Source organism: Phascolarctos cinereus, unplaced genomic scaffold (genome assembly GCF_003287225.1).
Source record: "Phascolarctos cinereus isolate Bilbo 61053 unplaced genomic scaffold, phaCin_HiC Scaffold_5;HRSCAF=322, whole genome shotgun sequence".
NCBI classification, from domain to species: domain Eukaryota; kingdom Metazoa; phylum Chordata; class Mammalia; order Diprotodontia; family Phascolarctidae; genus Phascolarctos; species Phascolarctos cinereus.
Genome location: NW_027555958.1, coordinates 240,177,348 through 240,199,740, shown reverse-complemented (window position 1 = coordinate 240,199,740; position 22,393 = coordinate 240,177,348). Strand labels below are relative to the sequence as shown.

Sequence of the window (22,393 nt, the reverse complement as noted above, 5' to 3'; positions counted from 1 at the left end):
ATAGCCCTGCCTCACTTAAATCCAATTCACTTGCAAGTCAAGACATCACCCTCCTGATGTCATTGGTCCTCTTTGAGAATGAAGAATAAGTAACAGCAGCCTCATGTAAACTAAAAGGGTTGGACCCTATGACCTCTGAGGTTGCTTGTAGCTCTGAATCTAGGGCCTAAATCAAAACCAGCTGGAATCATGCTCCTTGTCCCCTGAACAGACATTTTGTAGAGTTGGAAGGCTCTTAGAGCTGTTGCTGCTCTGCTCTTTGTGCTTCATTCTCAAAGAGGACCATGACATCAGGGAGGTGACTCCATGGCATGCAAGGGAATTGAATTTAAGTGAGGCAGGGCTATGCAAAGTCACCAGCCTCACTATCTCCTCTGCAGCCAACTGGGTCCAGGGGCCATATACGGATCGGGATAACTGGAGATGGCCCAGGATGCATCAGGGACCTTGGCCTTTTCAAGCTAAGGTCTTTAACAGGTCAGACTGAGGCAGAGCTCATTCAGTGATTAAGGCTTAATTTTTTAAAAATGAGGCAAAGAATGGCCTCTTTACTTAACTGACCCTTCTCAAGAATACAAGATATCTACAAAGGCATCATGATGGAAAATGCTATCTACATCCAAAGAAAGAACTATGGAGTTTGGATGCAGATTGAAGCATACTATTTGCTATTTTTTTTCTTCTGTTATGTTGTTTCCTCTTTCTGGTGGTTCCTCCTATTAGTTCTAATTCTTACTTATAGCATCACTAATTTGAAAATATGCTTAATAGGAATGTATAAGTATAGCCTATATCAGATTGCACACTGTCTTGAGGAGAGAGGTGCGGAGGGAGGAGCAGAAAAATTTAAAGCTCGAAAGCTTATGGAAGTGATTGTTGATCGTTCAAAATAAATTAATTTTTAAAAAAAAGAATGGCCTCTTTAGAAAAAATAGATCTGGGATGGGAAGACCGTCAGGGTCTCTGGCCAAAATAGAAAACAATTGTTATTTATATTTATTCTGAGCCAATCGGGCCCAAACAGTGACCAAGTAGGCCTAGGCCTGGGACCAGAGTGATTTGGAGTGAGGCTAGTCTTTAAGAGAAAAGGCCAAAGGAAAAAAAAAGTTTCAGAGATTAACATTTACATTCCCTTTGGGCTGAGCACTGGCAGGTTAGGGTGTGATGCCCTATGTGGAGAGAGAAGAAAGAAAAAAAGAGTTGGTACAGTAGAAAGATCAATGGATCTGGACTCAGAGGACCCGGGTGCAAATCCTGGCTCTGCCCCTTACTGTGTCTGTGGGGCTGGCAATCCACCTCAGCTCTCTAGGACCTCATCTGTAAAGTGAATCGGTTGGAATCTCAACTATTGGTGTTGGTCAGTCATTTTCAGCAGCGCCCGACTCTTTGCGACCTCTTTGGGGTTTTTTTTTGGCAAAGATACTAGAGTGGTTTGCCATTTCCTTCATAGATGACCTTTACAATCCCTTTCCAGCTTGAGATTTATGATGATATGATCTTATGAAGGAACAATTAGGTGGCTGTTGGGCTTAGAGTCAGGAAGACTTAGGTTCAAATCCAGCCTCAGACAATTACAAGTTGTGTGACCCTGGTCAAGTTACTTCACTTTCGTTTGCCTCAGCTTCCTCAACTGTAAAATGGGGATATTAGAACCTACCTCACAGGATTGTTGTGAAGATCAAACAAGGCATTTATAAAGTGCTAAGAGCACAGTGCTTGGCTCTTAATAAATGGTTGTTTATTAATAAATACTTTTAATAGACAGATAAATTTCCTCCCCAAATCTGTACCTCAAATAGGAGTCCCCTCTAAAATATATCTGACAAACTGCTTACTCAGTTCTCATGCTTGAAGATCTCTAGTTTTGGGGGACCCATTGAGGAAGACCTTTTTTCTTCTAGGCAGCATTCATTTGAGGAATTTTTCTCCTTTATCTAACCTAAATTTTCTGGCAGCAGCTTCCTCCACTGGCTCCTAGTTCTGCCTTCTGGAGCCAAGATGGATGAACCCGAGCCCCCTTCCATGAGACGGCCCTTGGGACATTTGAAAACAGTCACCACGTTCCCTGCGTCTTTTTTTGCAGACCAAAGATACCCAATTCCTTCCATCAGTCCTCAAATGGCTTCATCTCCAGTCCTCTCACCATCTTGGGGACCCTCCTCTGCACACTCTCCAGTTTGTCAATGTCTCTCCTAAAATGGGATAGCCCAAACCAAAAGGAATGTTCCCGATACAGCCCCTCTGTATTCTGGATACAGAAGTCTGAGCAGAGCCAGAGTCCTAGCTTTGAAATGACCTATATTCCCACGCCCCAACACTATTTTTTAAAATTGAATCACCAGCCTAATCAAAGTTTCCTTCCATGCTGCCCTCTCCTGATAAAGTGGTTTTGCTAGTATATTAAAAAAAACTTTTAATAAAACATGTATTCTAAACAGCATGACATAGTGGAAAAGGATTTGTAGTCAGGAAGACCTAGGTTCAAATCTCATCTCAGACACTTGACCCTGGGCAAGTCACTTAACCAACTTGTATCACAGTTTTTTCATGTTCATAATGATCATTTCTTACAGCACAGTAATGTTCCATTATATTCATGTACCACAATTTGTTTAGCCATTCCCCAATCAATGGACATCTACTTTGTTTCCAACTCTTTGCTACCACAAAAAAGTATTGCTATGAAATCTTGGTGTATATGGGACTTTTCTTTCTATCTTTGACCTGTTTGGGGTATATCCCTGGCAGTAGGATCTCTGGGTCCAAAATTATGTACATTTTTGACACCTTCACAAATGAGGAGGTTAGACTATATAGCCTCTAAGTTCCCTTCCACTTCTAAATCTGTAACTCTGGGATCCTGTCTAAAAATATTAACCCTCAATAAAAACACTTAAATATATAAAAATTGAAATGGGTGTACTTAAACTCCATTATTTATAATTTGTTGTAAAATTACAGGGAATATTGTATTGGACTTGGGGAGAGGGAGGGGTGATGCAGAGCCAAGAGGGTGGAGCAAAGTCAGTAATTTTGCAAAGCTCTCCAAACACACTCTTCTAAACAACTTTTAAAAGTCCATCACATACAGGAAATGGGGTATAGAAATCTATCCTGCCCTACAGGAAAATTGAAGAGGAAGAGGCTAAGAGAAGAGAGGGAGAGATAGAAGGGAGGACAGATTAGGGGAAAGGATATTCAGAATGCATGCCATCTTGTGGTTGAGGGAGGGACTAGATGGAGGGAAAATTTGAAACTCAAAATCTTGTGGAAGTGAATGTTGAAAACTAAAAATAAATAAATTAATAAAAAAAAGAAGAAAAAGTCCATCAAACTGAATTCTGAGTAGGATAACCAACAAAAAAATCACGAGTCATTTTTCCAGTTTAGGGAAGCTTAGGAGGACAGAAAGATGTCTAGAGACACTGGGGTGAGAGCTGAGATGCCTGATGTGGGCCTTTAAAGTGATGGTGGCAGTAATAGCAGCAGCAACACTGAGAATGCCCAATGTCCAGGGTCAGAAAGAGATTCTAGGCAGACCCCTGTGCCAGTGCAGGGCGCAGAATTGGGTGCCATTTGGCAGCTCCATTGCCCAATATCCAGTTCTGGTTTGCAGTTCCAGGAATGAAAGGAGTCCTTGCAGTCACAAGAGAACAGGGGCCCGAACTGGTGAAGGACCAGGAAGGCAGTGACCAGACCAGACCCTAGATCTACTGGGGAAGATCTACTTTGGAAGCATTGAAAACTTACGGGTCCCACTGAGTTGTGAATGCAACAAAAGGATGTAAAAGTCTGAAGAAGTATTTATGGGAAAATTTATATCTCTAAACTCTTATCTCAATAAAAAAGAGAAAGAGCAAATCAACTAAATGGGCATGCAACTAAAAAAACTAGAAGAAGAACAAATTTTAAATCCCCAATTAAATACCAAAATTGAAATCCTGAAAATCAAAGGAAAGATTAATAAAATTGAAAGTAAAAACTATTGACTAATAAACAAAATTAGATATTAGTTTGTTAAAAAAAAAAAAGGAAACGAAACCATTGGCTAATTTGATTTTTAAAAAAGACAAAAACTAAATTACCAATATCAAAAATGAAAGAAGGTAAAAAAAAAAATAAAATAAAAATGAAAAAAGGTGAATACACAACCAATGAAGATGAAATTAAAGCAATTATTAGTAACTATTTTGCCCTAATATGTCAACAAAACTGACAATCTAAATGAAATGGTTAAATAATTACAAAACTATAAGTTGCCCACATTAACCGAAGAGGAAATAGAATATTTAAGTAACCCTAGATTAGAAAAAGAAATTGGACAGGCCATAAATAAACTCCTTAAAGGGGGAAAAAACAGAACACCAGGACCAGGTGGATTTACAAGTCAATTCTACCACACATTTAGAAGACAATTAATTCCAACATATAAACTGTTTGAAAAAATGGTTAAAGAAGCAATTCTACCAGATTCCTTCTATGACAAAAACATGGTTTAGATACTTAAACAAGAGACAAAAAAAAAACAGAGAAAGAAGACTATGTACCAAATTTCTTAATGAATATTGATACAAAATTTTTTATATAAAATACTAGCAAAGAGATTACAGCAATATATCCAATGTATCACAAAGATTATATGCTATGACAAGGTGGCATTTATACCAGGAATGCAATGCTGGTTCAACATTAGGAAAATGATAAGCATACTTTACCATCCTAATAACAAAAATAGCAAAAATTATATGATTATCTCAATAGATGCAGAAAAATTTGTGACAAAATATACCATCATTCCTATTAAAAACACTGAAAGCAGAGAATAAATAGAACTTTTCTTAAAATGATAAGTAGAATCAATCTAAAACCACGTGCAAGCATTATCTGTAATGGAGATAAACTAGAAGTCTTTCCAATAGATCAGAGATGAAGCAAACGTGTCCGTTATCGTCATTACACACTCAATAATACAATATTATTCAATATTGCATTAGAAATGCTAGTTATAATAAGAAGGAAAAAAATTAAGGAATAAGCATAGACAATGAGGAAATAAAACTTTCACTTTTTATAGGTGATTTATTTAGAGAACTCTATAGAATCAACTACAAAGCTAGTTGAAATATTTAACAACTTCCTCAAAGTTGCAGGATATAAAAGAAACTCACACAAACCATCTGTATTTCTATATACTACCAACAAAATCCAGCAAGAAAAGACTGAAAGAGAAATGTCATTTAAAATAACTATAGTCAGAGTAAAATACTTGCCAAGACACACGGAGGGAACTTTATGAACATAATTACTAAACACCCTTTACACAAATAAATGGAGTCTGGAAGACCTGAGTTCAAATCCCCTTCTCAGACACCTCCCTCAGCCTTAGTTTCCTCCTAAATAATTGGAGAAATATTAATTGCTCAGGGGTACATTGAAGCAATATAATAAAAATGGTAATACTACCTAATTTAATTTACTTAGTGCCATATCAATCAAATTATCAAAAGATTACTTTACAGAGCTAGAAAAAAATAATAAAATGCATCTGGAGGAACAAAAGGTCAAGAATATCTAGGGAATCAATGTGAGGTGGGGGGAATGGGAAGAAAGGGGCCCTTATCAATACCTGGTCTCAAACTATATTACAAAATTGTAATTGTCAAAATAAGTAAGAAATAGAGAAAGTGTTTAGTGCAATAGACTTGTTATAGAGTTGTTTCTGTCATGTCTGATTCTCCGTGACCTCATTTGGGGTTTTCTTGGCAAAGATTTCCTTTTCCACTTCATTTTGCAGATGAGGAACTGAAGCAAACAAGGTGAAGTGACTTGCCTAGGGTCACACAGCTACTAAGTGCCTGAGACCAGATTTGAACTCAGGAAGATGAGTCTTTCTGATTCCAGGTCTGGCACTCTATCCCTTTGCCCTCTTGAATCGACTAGGTACACAATATATAGAAACAAATGAGCACAGTAGCCTAGTATTTGATAAATCCAAAGATTCCAACTAGCGGGGCAAGAATTCATTATTTGGTCAAAACTACAGAGAAAACTGCGAAGTAGTCTAGCAGGAACTGGGTACAAACCAGCATCTCACACCAGTATACCAAGCTAAGCTCAAAGCATGCAATAAGTTCTACCTGATTTAGACAGAAAGAGTGACATCATAAGATATCGGGTTGGACTTGGAGTCTGGAAGACCTGAGTTCAAATCGCCTTCTCAGACACCTCCCTCAGCCTTAGTTTCCTCTTTCGTAAAATGGGAATAATAATAATAGTACTTGCCCCCCAGGGTTGTTTTAAGGATTAAATGAGAAAACACAGGTAAAGCACGTTGCAAACTTTAAAATGCTGTATGAGTGCTAGTTGTTTTTATTAATATGCCCATAATCACTTTAAGAATATAATAAAAATGTCTCATATATGTTTTTGGTGTGTGTGTATAACAGTGTGCTTCTGAATTCTTTTTTCTGTTTTTTTTTCCTTTCATTATTATGCAGAGGCAGTCTAATTTATCAGGTAGACCTGGACTTGATTCAGGAAGACTTGGATTCACATTCTGCCTCTATCACTTACTGGTCTGGGTGACCACGGGTAAGTCACTCAGCCTGTCTGTCTGACACTTATCTACTAACCCTGAATTTGTCAAAGTAAGATCCAAGGACCCCCTGGGAGTCCCAGGAATCCTTTTAGGTGATCCTTGAGGTCAACTCTCTTTTCATAATAGCTCTAAGATCTTATTTCCCATTAATATACTCTTCCCTTTTCCAACTTCATATCTGGGAGAGGCCAGGTTTTCTTCATATACTTCAACCAAAACATATCACCACAGATTGAATCCAGAAGTACATATCAGAATCCACTTGTCTTTTTTTAATTTCTTTTTTCTTCTTCTTCTTTTTTTTTTTTAGGCAATTGGGGTTAAGTGACTTGCCCAGGGTCACACAGCTAGTAAGTGTCAAGTGTTTGGTCTGCAGCTGGATTTGAACTCAGGTCCTCTTGACTTTCAGGGCCAGTGCTCTATCCACTGTGCAACCAAGCTGCCCTCAGTTGTCTTTTTTTTTAGCTAGACATTAAAGAGATTTGCAAAAGTATGTAAAACAGTGCCATTTTTCTCGCTAAATTTTTTCAAATAGTTATTTTTTTTTATGAAAAACATGTTAACACATGATGGATTTATTATTATTATTTTTAAGCAAATAATTGTTTTTAAATTTATCCATTTTGATTTCTATTATAGTGAATATCAATAAATATGACACACATAAACAAAAAGCTCTTTGGGCTCCTCGGAGATTTTGAAGAGTGTAAAGGAGTCCTGAGCCCCAAAAGGTTAAGAATTACAGTACTAAGCTGTAGATGGGTAAGTCACCTAAGATAGTGTTTCACCGATAAAATCCAAGATCCTTGCCACATTTATTTACATGAAGTCAGGAAGATTTGAGTTCAAATCCAGTCTCAGATACTACTAGTTGTGTGACCCTGGGCAAATCGCTTAATCTCTGTTGGCTTCAGTTTCCTCAGCTGTAAAATGGGGATGATAATGGCACCTACCTCCCAGAGGTATTAAAATTTGAATGAGGTAGTATTTGCAAGATTGCTGCAAAGCTTAAAGTGCTATATAAATGCTAGCTAAATTTGTTACCAAGATTGGTTTGTTTGGTTTTTTTTAACCTAGTAGTAGCCAGAGTATATTTGTTATTTTGATCCTGTTTTTTTCACTTTCACTGATGATAAAATAATAATAATATCTAGCATTTATGTAGTACTTTAAGATTTTGCAAAGCACTTTACAAATATCTCATATGATCTTCTCAACAACCCTGGGAGGTAGGTGTTATTAAAATCCTTATTTTACTGATGAAGAAACTGAGGCAGACAAAAGTTAAGTGATTTGCTCAGGGAGACCCCAACCAGTAAGTGTCTGAGGATAGATTTGAACTCAGGCCTTTCTGACTCCAGGTCTGGCACTTCATCCGCTGCATCACTCAGTGCTAGTCAGTTGCCAAACCTTTATCACTATGGACTTAGATCAGGAGCAGGTCTTAGAGACCACAAGGCAGACCTGTGGGGGCCATAGGAAAAAAAATCAGCTTTAACTTAAGTTTAAAGCTGCACTAAGACTTTTGGAACACCTCGTATTGACTGGAATATTCTCCAAATCTGAATTTTGAAATACTTTGCACACAATCCCTTGAGCCCTCACAGGATAGCACATTAAGTGTGTGAACTACATTCAATTCAGTGATCCTCGCTGCTGGTACAAATATATCCTGAATTTGAGTGCGGAAGGCTTTATCATGGAACAGTAAAGTTTGATACAGGAAGAATTCCAGGATGTAAATTTCAGGGAATTTAGATCTTTTTCCTGGACATGATAGAGAAGGAAAGTCTTTTTCTTTTTGTCTACTGCCTGGAGTGCCCACTACATTCTGTTGTTGTTGTTCAGTCAGTCAGTTGTGTCCAACTCTTACTGACCCCATGGACCACAGTATGCCAGACCCTTCTAGACCCCACTATCTCCAGAAGTCTGTCCAAGTTCATGTACGTTGCTTCCATGACACCATCTATCCATCTCATCCTCTGCCATCCTCTTTTCCTTTCGCCTTCAATCTTTCCCAAATTCAGAGTCTTTTCTAATGAATCCTGTCTTCTCATTACGTGGCCAAAGTATTTAAACTTCAGCTTCAGAATTTGACTTCCCAGTAAATAGCCTGAATTAATTTCTTTTAAGTATTGACTGATTTGATCTCCCTGCTGTCCAAGGGACTCTCAAAAGTCTTCACCAGCACCACAATTTGAAAACATCATGCTAATCTCTCTTAAATTTCATTTTATTAAATTTGGTTCATTATACTACCTATTGATTTTTTTTTGCATCCTGATTCTGCTTGCTTTTTATCCCTCTTAGCTTTACGTCATCTGCGATTTAAAGGACTCCAATAATGTCTTCTATGCCTTCATTCAGTTAATTGACAAAATTTTGAATTTTTGACCATTTTGAACATGTGAACATTTTGAACATAGTCAGTGGCAGATCCCTGGGGCACTCCACTGTACACTTCTGGAAAAGTTGACATCAACTTATGAATTACTATACCTTGGTATATCTAACTGTGCTATTATTTTGCCTACATTTCTCTATTTTATCCACAAGTATGTCAAGAGACATTGTCAAACGCTTTGTTCCATCTTCCAGAATTCAGCTATCCTTATGTAGCCAGAGACCCAAAGCCCACTGATAGGAGATTCTCTCTTCATTCTCTCTTCATAGGGGCAGGGTGAAGTTGGTGAGAACAGGAAAGAGCAGAGCTTCTGTCTCTTCATTCACAGCAGTCTCTTTGGACTCTCTTAACTCCCTTTCCTCTCTTTGGTCTCTGCGTTTGCTTTGGGGGCTTCTGGCCTCCAGCTTCAAGAGAGAAGAGCAGTGCTAACCCCACTTCAGGTTACTGAAGAGGAAATAAGACAAGAGAGGAGCTAGCAGCCTCCTTCTTGTCCCTATTCCCAGTTTGCTACACTAGAGACTTTGGGAAATTTCCCTTTGGGTAATATCTGGGACTCTCTCAGTTGAGCTGAGTTGTCTTTCTCCCCATGAGAGAGCTCCTTCACTCTGTATTGTGTGGCATATGTTCTATTATGTATCCTTTTTCTGAATTCTGTTTTGTTACTGATGTGGATAAATGAACTTTTTTGCCCGCTGCTATGTTTGTTCATTTTGGAACTGGTACTTGGTGGGAAGGGACTCATGCTTTTGAGATAAATCTCAGGTCTTCTTTTCCCCATTAATAAACAGCAATTAGAAGTTTAGCTTGAACCTAAAAACTACACCCTCTAGACTAACAATATTTAAGGGAGTTAATAGGCAGACTCCTAGCCCAGTATCCCTCCTTCCTGAAGGGAACAGAGTGCCCAAGCGTCTGGCTCTGACTTCCTGCTTTTCCTCGTGGCAGAAAATAAAGTCTCTCTTGGAGAAGGGTTGGGAGAGAAGGGGCGAGAGGTGTCTATTCTGCCTCCCTTCCAGCAACACAATGACACCTCTGTGCTACCTGTCTGTTGCAGCCCTGAGGCTACATTTAGGCTGTTGTTTTTATATCGTCTGATTTGATTCACCTAATTAACAAATGTTGATGGGGCCACGTAATTGTTATTCAACATTTTAACATCCCAGTATATACAATAAAGATTATTACTGCCCTATCTTAAAATCATATTAGAGACAAGAAGTCCATAAAGCAAAGAAAGGGAGCAGAAAGATACCTGTCTTGTCAAATATTCATCCTAATAAATGTCTGTTATTACCTTGTCATAGGCCTCAGTTCCCCTTTCTGTGAAATGAGAACATTGTAATCCATGAGCTCCAAGATCTATTCCAACTGAGTCTGGCTTATGACTTCATCATTTAACAAAATCTGATCTCTCCACAGTCACTTATGATTTCTTAATTGCCAAATCTAATAGACTTTTCTCAGTTCTCAGGCTTCTTGACCTCTCTGTAGCCTTTGACAACATAAATTACCCTTTTCTCTTCGATATTCTCTTCTCTCTAGATTTTTGAGACACTGCTCTTTACAGTTTCTCCTCCTAACTGTCTGACTACTCCCTTTCTGTATCCTTTGTTCAGTCTTCATCCGTGTCATAACCTGCCAACATGGAAATCCCCCAAAGTTTTGTCCTGGGCCCTCTTCCCTTCTCCCTCTATATTGTTTCACTTGGTGATCTCATCAGCTCCCATGGTTTCAGTTATCTTCTCTATATACAAATGACTCACAGTTTTACTTGCCTAGCCCTAATCTCTCTCTGAACCTCTAGTCTCACATCTCCAACTGTCTTTTAGACATCTCAAAATGGATGTGCCTTAAACTCAACACGTCTAAAATTGAGCTTATTATCTTTTTGTTTGCGGGTGGTTGTTTTTTTTTTTGTTTTGTTTTGGCAATTGGGGTTAAGTAACTTGCCCAGGGTCATACAGCTGGTAAGTGTTAAGTGCCCGAGGCCGGATTTGAACTCAGATCCCCCTGATTCCAGAGCCAGTGCTCTCTCCACTGCACCACCTAGCTGCCTATCCTTCATTTTCAAAGAGGACCAGTAATATCACAGAGTGATGTCTTGACTTTCTTGTGAATTAGATTTAAGTGAGGCAGAGTCATCAGCCTCATTCTCTCTTCTTGAGTCATCAAAGTCCAGTGGCAAGACAAAAATCAGGACAACTGGAGATGACCTGGGATGCATTGGATGACCTTGGCATCTTCAATGTCTAACCAAGTTTTAAGTACCCACAGAGCCTGCTTCAGCCAACTTTATTGCTGTTGTAACACCTGCCAGGGGGAAGTCTTCACATACTTAGAGTAGACATCCCCTTAACTCATAATTGAGGTCGTAGCCTGTCAGTTATCCTCAACCTGGTTTAGCCCATCTGTAGAGATGGTTTTACTAGGGTATGGCCAATTCACATGCTACAGTTTCTTGGAGTCACAGGTATATGTATACCTACATACTGTAGAAGTTCCCCTGAGATTAATGTGTCTGTTTTCTATGCCCCAGAAATGTCGATCAGGTGAAGCTCACCCCTCAAAATATAGAGGAGTCCAAGCTGAATTGAAAGCAGAAAAGTTTTATTAAGAGGAAAATCAGACACTAGTGCCAAAGCCCCCAGTACAAGGTACAAAGGAGCCTACAGCCCAGGAGAAAACCACAAAGGAGAGATTCAGAGAGGGGTCGGGAAAAAGAATGGATAATCTTTCCCAGGAACAGGTGGACATAGAAGCAGGATATTTTGCAGGAACAGTTTTTTTGTTTTTTTGGGTTTTTTTTTTTGGCTAGGCAGTGGGGTGAAGTGGCTTGCCCACGGTCACACAGCCAGTAAGTGTTATATGTCTGAGGTCACATTTGAACTCAGGTCCTCCTGAATCCAGAGCCGGGTGCTCTCTCCATATTTTTCAGAAACAGTTGACCTCAAGATTAGTGTGGGCCAGTTTGGGTGGGGCACAGTTCAGCAAGGTCAGTTAGTTAACACCAGCAAAGGTCTGGGAGTGGAGCGAGACTTTGGCTCACTGCAGCTCCTGATCGCTCCTTGCAGCAAACAGGCTTCCTCTGTGCCCAGTGCGTCTGCCTGGTAAGGTAACTCACAGAAAACATACCACATTATATATATACTTAAACACATATACACACATTTATATATGTGAATGATATATGTGTGCTTGCATATAGACATATGGACACATACAAATACATGCATATGCAGATTTCATGTGCGAACACACGTCACATGCACACATGTTTTGTATGCATACACACGTGTGAATGATACGCACAATATACATGTTTGGACATATAGGCACATGTGTGGGTGGCATGTGTGACCACACATTACATTACACATATTTGTGTGCATGTCTACATATATTGTATATGTTTGCATATTTACATATGAAATATATTAAATTTTTTGTACATAGTTGTTTGTAGATTGTCTCCTCATTTTACCTGTTTTGTTTCCTTTCTTAATATTCCCTGCAGTTAGTACTGTGCTTAGTAAACAGTAAGTGCTTAATAAATACTAGTTGATTGACGGGTTTATTGAGTCTTCCATCTGCAAGAAGGCAGCAACACTATACCTGGTCCCTGAATGTATGCTGAGAACATCTGGCCACACTCCTACGTTACAAAAGTCTACAGCATTTTACCCTGTGGTACTGGAGTGGGTTTCGATTATTTTTTATACGTTGGCACACTGAACGGAGGTGATAAAACAACAATGGAGTGGAATGGGGGGTGGGGGGGAGGGGGCCGACTGACAGCCAGGCGCAACACACAGAATGCGCGCGCACTCGGCATCTGGCGACGCGGGCCTTCCTTGGCGGGACAAGCACAGCCTCCACGCTTGCTCCCGGCAACCAACCGCTGTCCAAGCCGTGGTTCACAACTTAAGAAGAAGGGCGGGCCCTTCCGAGGTGTCGGTCATGGCGTTCCTCGCCCTCTGATTGGCCAGAGCCCTCTATCACGTGGCCTGGGATGGAGGCATATAAGTCCAGAGGCGAAGGCGGCGTTCGCCATTTTGTGGACGTCGGGGGAGTAACGCAACAGCTGCGCGGGGACAGAGCCGGGAGGAGCGGGAAAAACCCAGTCAAGTGGTGGGAGTCGGATCCCTGCCTGTGAAGCCACAGCACCCGGTGAGGAAGCGGGCAGCGGAGCGGGTGGTTGGGTTCTTTTTCGCCGCCGTCGTAGTCGTGAGGCCCAAGCGAGGCCGGGCACAGACAAAGAGGCGCCGCCGCCATTTTGTGACGTTGGGTGGCCGGCGGCGGAGCTGCCCTCGGTGGTGCAGGGAGGGACCGCCGAAGCCCCGATCCGGGGCTGGGCAACCGAGGGGCGCTGCGAGGGAAGCCGCGGGGGTTGACGGAGGAGGATGGCAAGGGGGTAGGGAGCGGGGGACGACACATCCGGAAGAGGAACCGAGGCTGCGGGGCGCGGCCTCCCGGCTCATGGCGCCTCTGCTCGTGCGGCCGCCGCTCGCTCCACTAGTGGATCTTCGATTGTTGCCGCGGGCTCGGCCTCGGCGGAGGGAGCTTCCTGCCCGCGCTTCTGGGGGCGGGGGCGGGGATGCAGGGCCTCGAGTGCGGGGGCTGGAGAGAGGGCGCTCGGCCTGCCGGGAGGAGGGGGGGGCACGCGGCCGCTTTGTTGACGCTGGCGCTTCCCCCGGCGGCTCCCGGTTAAGCGTGGGCCAATGGGTGCCGCGCGCAGACCGGGGCTTTAGGCGGCCCTCTGGGCCCGCGCCATCTGCCCCGTACGTTTGGAGGCGGCCTCGGGACAGGCCCGAAACCTGTTGCGATGAGCGTCCGTCTTTTTAGTTGTGTTTGGAACTTGTGTGAGGTTTTTGGCCAATTTGTGTTTACCTCCAAATTTGGATGCAGCCTGTACTGACTTGCTTCCCAGAAAAATCCTTAGGTTGGGTGTGGCATGGTTTATACCTAGTATGTGTTTGGACTGGCTCAAGTGGGTGAGATGGCAGACGTTTTGCTCGTCGTTTTGGCTCAGAGTCCCTTCTTGAGATCTTTGGTTTTTGGGTTAAGATTTTCCAAACTATGCCCAATGAAGTTAAAAATTATATTGTTACTCAAGATAAGTGTGACAACCAAGAATGCAGCGTACTTGACTTTTTAACATGGGGGGGGGGTTATGTTTTGGGTTTTTTTACCTATTTTCCCTTGGCTTCATGCAATTTTTTACCAAGGATACACAAAGCAGTAATGGCCCACTGGTGAAAGGTAGTGGAGAATACTATGAAGAATATTCAGATCAGCATGAATTTGCCTTTTTGAGGGGTGATCTGCAGTAATTGATCTACAAATCAAATGAACGAACGTTGAACACTTAAACGTGCACCAGGCCCCAAACTTATTTAGGGTTGGGGATGCAAGGAAAAACAAATAGTTCCTTGCCACCCCAACAATCTAATGGGAGAGTCTACATGCTTTAAAAAAAACTGTGTACAAAGAAGACAGGATAAATTGGAGATCTCAGAAAGGCACTAGCAAAGGAGGAAGGGGAAAGACTTCTTACAGAAAGCTTTTATATATATAAAATAAAGAATAATTAAATGAGTGGTTAATGACCACAAGCCTTGGATTTCAAGGGCACTTGAGGGCCACCTTAGGGGTGGGGATCTTGGAATGAAATGACACTGGTATTTTGTCAAAGACTGTGCCTCTGGAGCTACTTCCCCATATATGCTACTGCATAAAAGCATGAAAGGATAGTTTGGGGGGGGGGTTGGTGAGTGCTTGGCAGAAGTGAATTGAAATTCATTGGACTTTTCTTGTCTTTGATATTCTATTGGAGTGAACTTAGTGATCGTTACATAAGTAAGCATCTTAAGTCATACTGACAAAGGATTTTATTAAAGTTTTGCAAATACTAAACATTTTTTTGCCATTTACCATTGTCTCGTTACAGAGATGCATCGTGACTCTTGTCCACTGGATTGTAAGGTTTATGTAGGTAACCTTGGTAACAATGGCAACAAGACTGAATTGGAGCGGGCTTTTGGATATTATGGACCACTCCGAAGTGTGTGGGTTGCAAGAAATCCTCCCGGCTTTGCTTTTGTTGAATTTGAAGATCCCAGAGATGCAGCTGATGCTGTTAGAGAACTAGATGGAAGGTAATATTCTATCATCTCTCTGAAGTTATTTCTTGTTATATATGAATTATACATTTACACATTGAATTCACTCAAAGAAATAACTTAATGGATTGTCATTAGACAATTATAACACAATTACATAGACAACATTTTAAGGCAATTCTTTTATTTTACAGAAGTGAAAACTGGGGCATATAGTATAGCTAATTTGCCCATCATCACACACTTAGTATCAATTGGGAGCTCTCTGATACCAGTGAAACTGTACAACTAGATCACTAGTGATTTATTGCAAACCTGATGTGATTCTCATCCACAGTAAAGTTAGCATTTGCATAGACTACTAAGTAGGATCTCTTTTTACTGAAGTCTGCATGTGACTTAATTTTTTTAGAGTTGCTATTGAAGCTTTTTAAAAGTAGTATTAGGGTAGGGTTAGAGTTGATGGCCACTGTTATTGCTCTCAGAATTATTGCACTTTGGTATCACAAAACCACCACAGAAAATGTCAAACTAAAATTGATTAGTGTTTTTTATGCTTAATTTACCTGTACTATGCCATCTAGTGTTCAGATGTTCTGTTTTTTAGGCCTAGAATACATATATGCTAACCCACTCATTTGTATTCCCATCGTACTGCTTCTGACTAAGCCAGGCAGAGTTTTAATATTGGCACTAAGACAACCAGTGGTAAGGGATTCCAAGATGAATTCTTAACACAAATATTGTCTGCTGAGTTGGGATGCGAAGTTGAGACATGGTCTCTGACCTGTTAAGAACTTGATCGTGTAAACTTACCTCCAAATTTCTCAACATTTTTTGCATTTAACGTCTTGCCTTGAAAGTTTTGTGTGTCTAAGCAGCAGCTATGTCCTATAGGAATATAATATCTTGAGGGAGGCAATCAGCCTTAGTAATTTGATATTCCTCCCAATGTCTCAACCATGTAACTGCTTAAATGTTGAATAAGTATGCTTATTTATTGCAAATTATTATAGTCATTTTGCATAAAATTATTTGAAATGGTGAAGGAAAAGAGAACATCAAACTTTTATGTCACTGTTTGAAGGGCTTTTAGAAAAAGTGCTGGATTTGAAGTCCATATCAGTCACGACCTTTCAGGGCCTCAGGTCCTCAATTGTAAAATGAGAGAGTTGGATTAGGAAAGTATGTTTTGCAAGGATCTATGTCTAAAATGTTTGTAGTTGTTTGTGTGTGTGTGTGTTTTTAAAGGACATTTTTTAGTTACATATATGTGTTTTCCTTTAAGAACGCTTTGTGGCTGCCGAGTAAGGGTGGAACTGTCGAATGGTGAGAAAAGAAGTCGTAATCGTGGTCCACCACCTTCTTGGGGTCGTCGACCAAGGGATGATTATCGGAGAAGAAGTCCTCCACCCCGTCGCAGGTACTTTAGAATCAAAGAATTCGTTTAGAGCCCTTGGTGTTAAACCATAGAGCAATATAGGAGCAGGTGTTTCCCTAAAGCATGTTGATGGGTAACATCTATTGCTGATATTCCTGAGGTGTTTTTGTTTTGTTTTTTGTTTTTAAACAGCCTTGCTGGGGCGATAGTGGGGACTTTTATGTAAGTTGATGCTGAATGTTGGCTTTGGTCTTTAGGTCACTGTTCAAGTTAATAGTCAGTAACTTCAGTCCTGGATCTATCTTCTTCAAGTTATTTTAGTTCATCTTCTAGTCACATCTTTTTCCAGTCTTCCCTTTTACTTCAATTTAGTCCATTTCCTATTTCTTGACTCAATAATGACAGACTTGACATAACAACAGTCTACCTTCCCACACAAATGTTTCTTTCTACTTTATTTGCACATTGTAATATTTGTTAAGAATGTTACAACTGGTGAAGTAGAAATTAATCTTAAAAACTAGTTTAAACTTAGGTCACTAATAAAGGGGGCTAAACAGGATGTAATTCCAATCATCTTAAGTTTTTCAAACCCGAATCTGAAATTTCCGTTTTTTTTTTTTTTGGTAATTAAAAATGGCACATCATTCTTGGTCCCAGGCATTGTTGTCTGGAGGCTATCTGCATCTCCTCAAATCTCCAACATGATTTCTACAGGACTGAATTTATTTACCTGTTAAAGGTGAGTGAAGTCCTTCCTAGGAGATAGGAGTTTGAAAGTGCCCCTTCTGCTATTTTAAAAATAAAACAAACAAAAGGCCAAAAAAAATCACCCCACACTTGTTGCCCATCGTAATAAGATTATATGTTAGCTAATAGATGGTTGTACTGATGGCTTGTTTTTTTTTTTCATTTTTTTTTTGTGCTTTTTGGTCCATCTATTAATAAAAATGAACCCCGTTACAGAGTCACCATCATGTCTCTTCTCACCACCCTCTGAGTCTGCATTAGCCAGTCAACTAGCCCTTTCAGCGTCATGTGACCAGCGCGCCCCATTCAGCTTGGCTGGTGTCGTTTCACATGACCCAGGCATGGCCAGTCGTCAGGTTGCACCGCCCTTTGGTTCCCGAGCATGCTGTTTTCTCTCAGCCTTCTCTCCAACCTTAACCAAATCGGCAGCAGCCACCTCGACCGCCCACACATTCCTGGCCAATCAGCTCAGCTGTTTATTTACCAAATGTCTTCACAACAACTACAGCAGCAGCCTTCGGCTAACAAAAAAGCAGGAAAAATCCACAACACCCCCTTCGCCAACCAACTAAATACAACGCAACATCTGGCAAAACCTTTTCAGCAAATTCTTCCTGGCCGTCAGTCCGGCAGCCTCACCTCACCATTTCTAGCTTGTTGAAACCCAAAACTAGTAAGTTTTTCCTGCTTATACAGTTTACTGCTGGTTAAAATAAGGAGTAAGCGGCTTAAGTAATTACTTTTCTCGATCAAAGGCTGGCTGTGCATAATTGAATGGTAACGTACAGATATTGCTTGAATAAAACTTTTAAGGGTGATAGGGAACTTTTAATGTAACTAGAACCTCAAGCAAAACTCATTTGCATGTGTGAGATGCCAAACTAAAAATTTAATATCTCTAACAAATTTTAGCTTTCCTTTCTAGCAAAATTTTGTCGAATCCTATCACCTTTAAATGGTTTTACTAACAGTTTTCAAAATTTAAAACAATTTTTGGGGTGAAGTGGGCCAAGCTAAGGTAATTTTTTGTAAGCCTAAACACACTCTTAAAATGTGACAATCACAAATATGCAGTTCTAATGTATCACTTAATGGCATCAATATTTACACCGAGCGCGTTTTCACAGTTTTTCACTTTATCCACTTGGTACCTTAAGTCTTGTCATGGACTTCTAGGTTTGCATGGGTTCCAAATACTGGTCTATGGCACTGTTTTTGGAACTACTTGTGGGACTACATTTTGGCGTGGTGTTTGGGTAGTGAAGTTAGTTGACGTGGAAGTTTTGCATTGGACAGATCTGCTGTGAAGCATTCTTTGTTAAAGTGAATTCATGGTTGGAATACCTGCTTTTCACTTGAGCTTTTTGTTCCTTAATCCTTCTGTGCTTTTTTGTTTTGGACGATGGGTGCCAGTTCTTCGGCACGATCACTGGGCCCAACAGTGAGATTGAAAAGTTGGGAAATGCCTCACGCCATAAATACTAAAATTGATGGTGAGCCTGATTTGTCCTATTTCTGATTGTAGATCACCACGAAGAAGAAGCTTTTCTCGAAGCCGGAGCAGGTAAAGCAATTGTATATTTTTGATTGGGGGCTCTTGTCAGTAATTCTTTATTGTATATTTGTCAGTTGAAGTGTATAAGGAATTTTCAAATGACCCACAAGTCATTTATGGGTCTTTTCCTACAAGCTACGTTTTGCTTGGGGGACAAGACAGAGCATCTTCAACCTGGAGTTCCCAAGGCCCTCTGATCTTCTACCTATTTTTCTACCCGAGTTCAACCTTTTATATGTTTGCCCCCTCCATTTACACAAACTGATTCCCTTGCTTGGGATGCCCTCCTTTTCTCTGCCTTTCAAGATATATAACTTCCTTAAAGGCTCAACCCAAGTGCTGCCCACCATCTGGGAAGTCTTCCTTGATTTTTCCCTCTCCCCCCTCTACTCTTACCTGTATGTATACAGAAGAATTCTGTAGTTTTAAGAGTAGACTTTTGTCCTCAAATCCCCGTCACGGTACTTTCCTCATAGTAGGTGTGTGGTGAATATTGTTGAATGTTAGATGGGTCACCTTTAAATCTAATCCTACTAGTTCTTTGAAATAAATTTCCACTTAAATTCGAGCTGTCATGCTGATCTTTCTTTCCTTTACTGCTGTTAGGTCCCTTTCAAGAGATAGAAGAAGAGAGAGATCATTGTCACGGGAGAGAAATCATAAGCCTTCTCGTTCCTTTTCCAGGTCTCGTAGGTAGGTTCCTTAAATAATTTGAGAAAACTGCAGAAATAGCTATATATTGTGATTTTTAAATAAGTGTTTAACATAATGCAAAATAGATATTTTTATCAGATTCAAGTCATAGGTATTGAGATATAATAATTTGTTTCCCCTTGTTCAGTCGCTCTAGGTCAAACGAAAGGAAATAGAACATCGGCCTTCAAGAGGAGTGGTGTACAGGAAGTAGCCCTTCATTTGACAGGAGCATGTACAGAACATTACAAGTTTTCGTTTGAGCCTTCATAAGCTCAATGCATTTTTAAAATGTTTTAGCTGTTAAAATTTGTTTATTGTCTTGTAACGGTGACACATGTAAAGATGTGTATCTGTATGGTTTGAAACAGATCATATAAGGCATGTAATACCAAGAATTTGTTACTTTACAGTGTTCCCTTAAACAAAATTTTAATTTCTATTGATTGCTATTCTGTTCATTTTGCATCAGTTTGCAAATTAACCTGTAAAGCCTGCAGTGGCCAAAAAACACTTGACACTGTGTCTTCTGGGGAAAAAATGAGAGCCTACTTGGAGAGAGCCGCCTCAGTTTTTGTCCTCAGCAGAGTTATATGTATGGCTGCAGTTAAACATAATGCAGTGTTTCAAAGCTCTTCTTAGAACAGGCCAGCAGGTAGATTGGGAAGTAAAAAGCATACCAAAATAAGACATTTGTTCAAAAAGTGTGATGGCAGATTTAGAAAAGAAAAAAAAAATATTTTTTCATTCTAAGTGGACACATGTCTTGAATGAAAACCTTAAAAGATTTTGAGGAAGTTTAGTTTTTCCACTTAAGGTCATACATTATTTTTGTAGTTGATGCACTGTGAGTAAGTAACTGGTGATATTCAAAATTAACCATTCACACAAACTTTGAGTTTAAGGGTACATTGTAGAGATGAAACTTTTTGAGTTACTGTGCAAGATTTTTTTCATGATGTCATTTGTAACATGTTTTGTGAGACCTTCGGGATTAAAGTTTTGGTTACAAATTGTTGCTTAACTTGAATACTTAAGTTTTCCTTGTAGAACCTAATTCAGCCTATGAGCTTGGTACATGCAGTCCAGGTTTAAACATTCCTATCAGAAGCCATACTTATATTTTTCTTGTTAAAGTGCTTTTGGAGTAATAAAATACTAGCTAGCCTATTTGTGTGATAGCCAGTTGAATCCACTGTTCATCACAGTTCTTTGTATAAAAGCAGTTGATTGCACAAAGCTGCTGTTTTATGAGTTGGACTTGATTATTTTGAGAGTGGTTTCTTGGTGGGGTGGTTTGTTCTTTTAGGTAATTATAGTTGCCCACTCCTTAAAAAGAGAAGCCAGTTCAGGGTTCATGATACTGAAACTTGCTCAGATGAATAATTCCAGGATATATTTCATTGTAAACCAAATTGAAATGGCCCTTAGAGGCTTTCAGCATGAAAACAATTCTCACTTAAATTTAGATTGCTTCCATTCTTTAAGTTGAGATCTTGCATGGGAATTCCAAACTAAGCATCATGATGTAAAATTCACATTATAGCTCAAATGTAACAGTACAGAACTGAAAATATGGAGGCATGCTTAACCTTCCTAGATTCTGGGAGGGATTGTAATTTCAAAATTTTGTGCACTTAGATTAAATCATAATGTAACAGTTTTGTGGCTTAGTTTCCTTAAATGTGCTTTTTAAAGTAGTTTTTGGGTGATGAATCATAAATTCTGTTCTCAATGTTGGTTCAGGCATTGATGAGATAAAATTCTAAGTAATTTTCATTGAAAATATGTCCTGAACCTTTTATTAAAAATTCAGCATATTATCTGAGGCTTCTCTCAACTTTTATTGGGATTTTTACCCACCTCTGAGAAGACTTAAGTAGCAACAGTTAACAAAACATTCAGATTTTTTTTTATCAGATTTTCGTTCACAGGAGGCCTCCTGATCCAAAAAAAGTAGCTAAACAGGAAGCCAGAAGAATTTTACTTAAAATGAGATTTTTTTATTCTACAATGTTTAAACATTTCAATGCTCTGCTTCGTTCCGTGGGGGGAGGGTGTGATCTCACCAGAATTGAACCACTCAAGATAGGAGTTTTATTTCTGCTGTGTGCCCCCAAGAAGCCTCACCTCTCCTGGTTTTTCCTTTGGACTATGAAAGCTGATTTGTTCCTACACAAAAGGCTCCTCATAATAACCCACCCTCATCTGCCCCACTTCTGAAGTAATGCTACTTTGAGGTGTGTGTAGTAAAATATACTTTGGTGTATGTGTGTGTAAATTAGATGAGTTCACTTTTGTCTGAAATGAAGTACGGAGTTTTAGAAAAGCTAGAGGTGGTGTGTGGGAAAGAAGCTTATAACAATGTTCCTCGGCAACGCTGGGAGATGAAGACGTGGTTTAGGTAGACCAACTTGCATAACATGTAACTAGTACTGGCCAGGATTCAAAACTCCTTCACGCTGTAATAGGCCTTTATACTGTTCAGTCAACAGTATGTGTGTGTGTGTGTGTGTGTGTGTGTATATATATATATATATATATATATATATATGAGATACAAAATTAATATAATTCCCTGTTTTCAAGGAGTTAATGGCTTTAAGCCTTTATGTGTAATTTCCCCAGCATTAAAATTTTTAAAGTTGGAATTAGTCATTTCTAAACTACCATGTCAAAATTCAGCTTGCAGTATACTGATTAAAGTGTCCACTGGGGGTCACTGTGTTAATAGTTTTGATCCATTCTAATCGAGGGAAGTTTTTTGGGGGGTTGGGGGTTGGTAATTCAAAACCCAGAGGTGTTTATATAATTTATATATCTTAGTTGAGTATTTCTATGTGGCCAGATCTGTCATTGCTCATGTCCTGTGTTGATGCATCACCCACTTAGT

The 22,393-nt window shown here is 39.8% G+C and overlaps 1 protein-coding gene across 1 annotated transcript; it reads left to right on the top strand.

Moving 5' to 3' along the window:
- Window positions 1-13,038: 13,038 nt before the first annotated feature.
- Window positions 13,039-21,162, top strand: SRSF3 (serine and arginine rich splicing factor 3). The gene is made up of 6 exons (XM_020999446.2): window positions 13,039-13,169; window positions 14,950-15,157; window positions 16,410-16,544; window positions 18,778-18,816; window positions 19,414-19,500; window positions 19,649-21,162. Exons 2-6 carry the CDS (start codon window positions 14,952-14,954, stop codon window positions 19,674-19,676), a joined length of 495 nt encoding a protein of 164 aa, XP_020855105.1. The 5' UTR covers window positions 13,039-13,169; window positions 14,950-14,951; the 3' UTR covers window positions 19,677-21,162.
- The last annotated feature ends 1,231 nt before the right edge of the window (window positions 21,163-22,393 follow it).

Bases quoted from the DNA above. Each gene is read 5' to 3' on its own strand.
- SRSF3 (XM_020999446.2), top strand. From the start codon at position 14,952: ATGCATCGTGACTCTTGTCCACTGGATTGTAAGGTTTATGTAGGTAAC. The intron at 16,545-18,777 runs GTACTTTAGAAT...TTCTGATTGTAG, and splicing joins AGTCCTCCACCCCGTCGCAG to ATCACCACGAAGAAGAAGCT. The intron at 19,501-19,648 runs GTAGGTTCCTTA...CCCCTTGTTCAG, and splicing joins TCCTTTTCCAGGTCTCGTAG to TCGCTCTAGGTCAAACGAAA.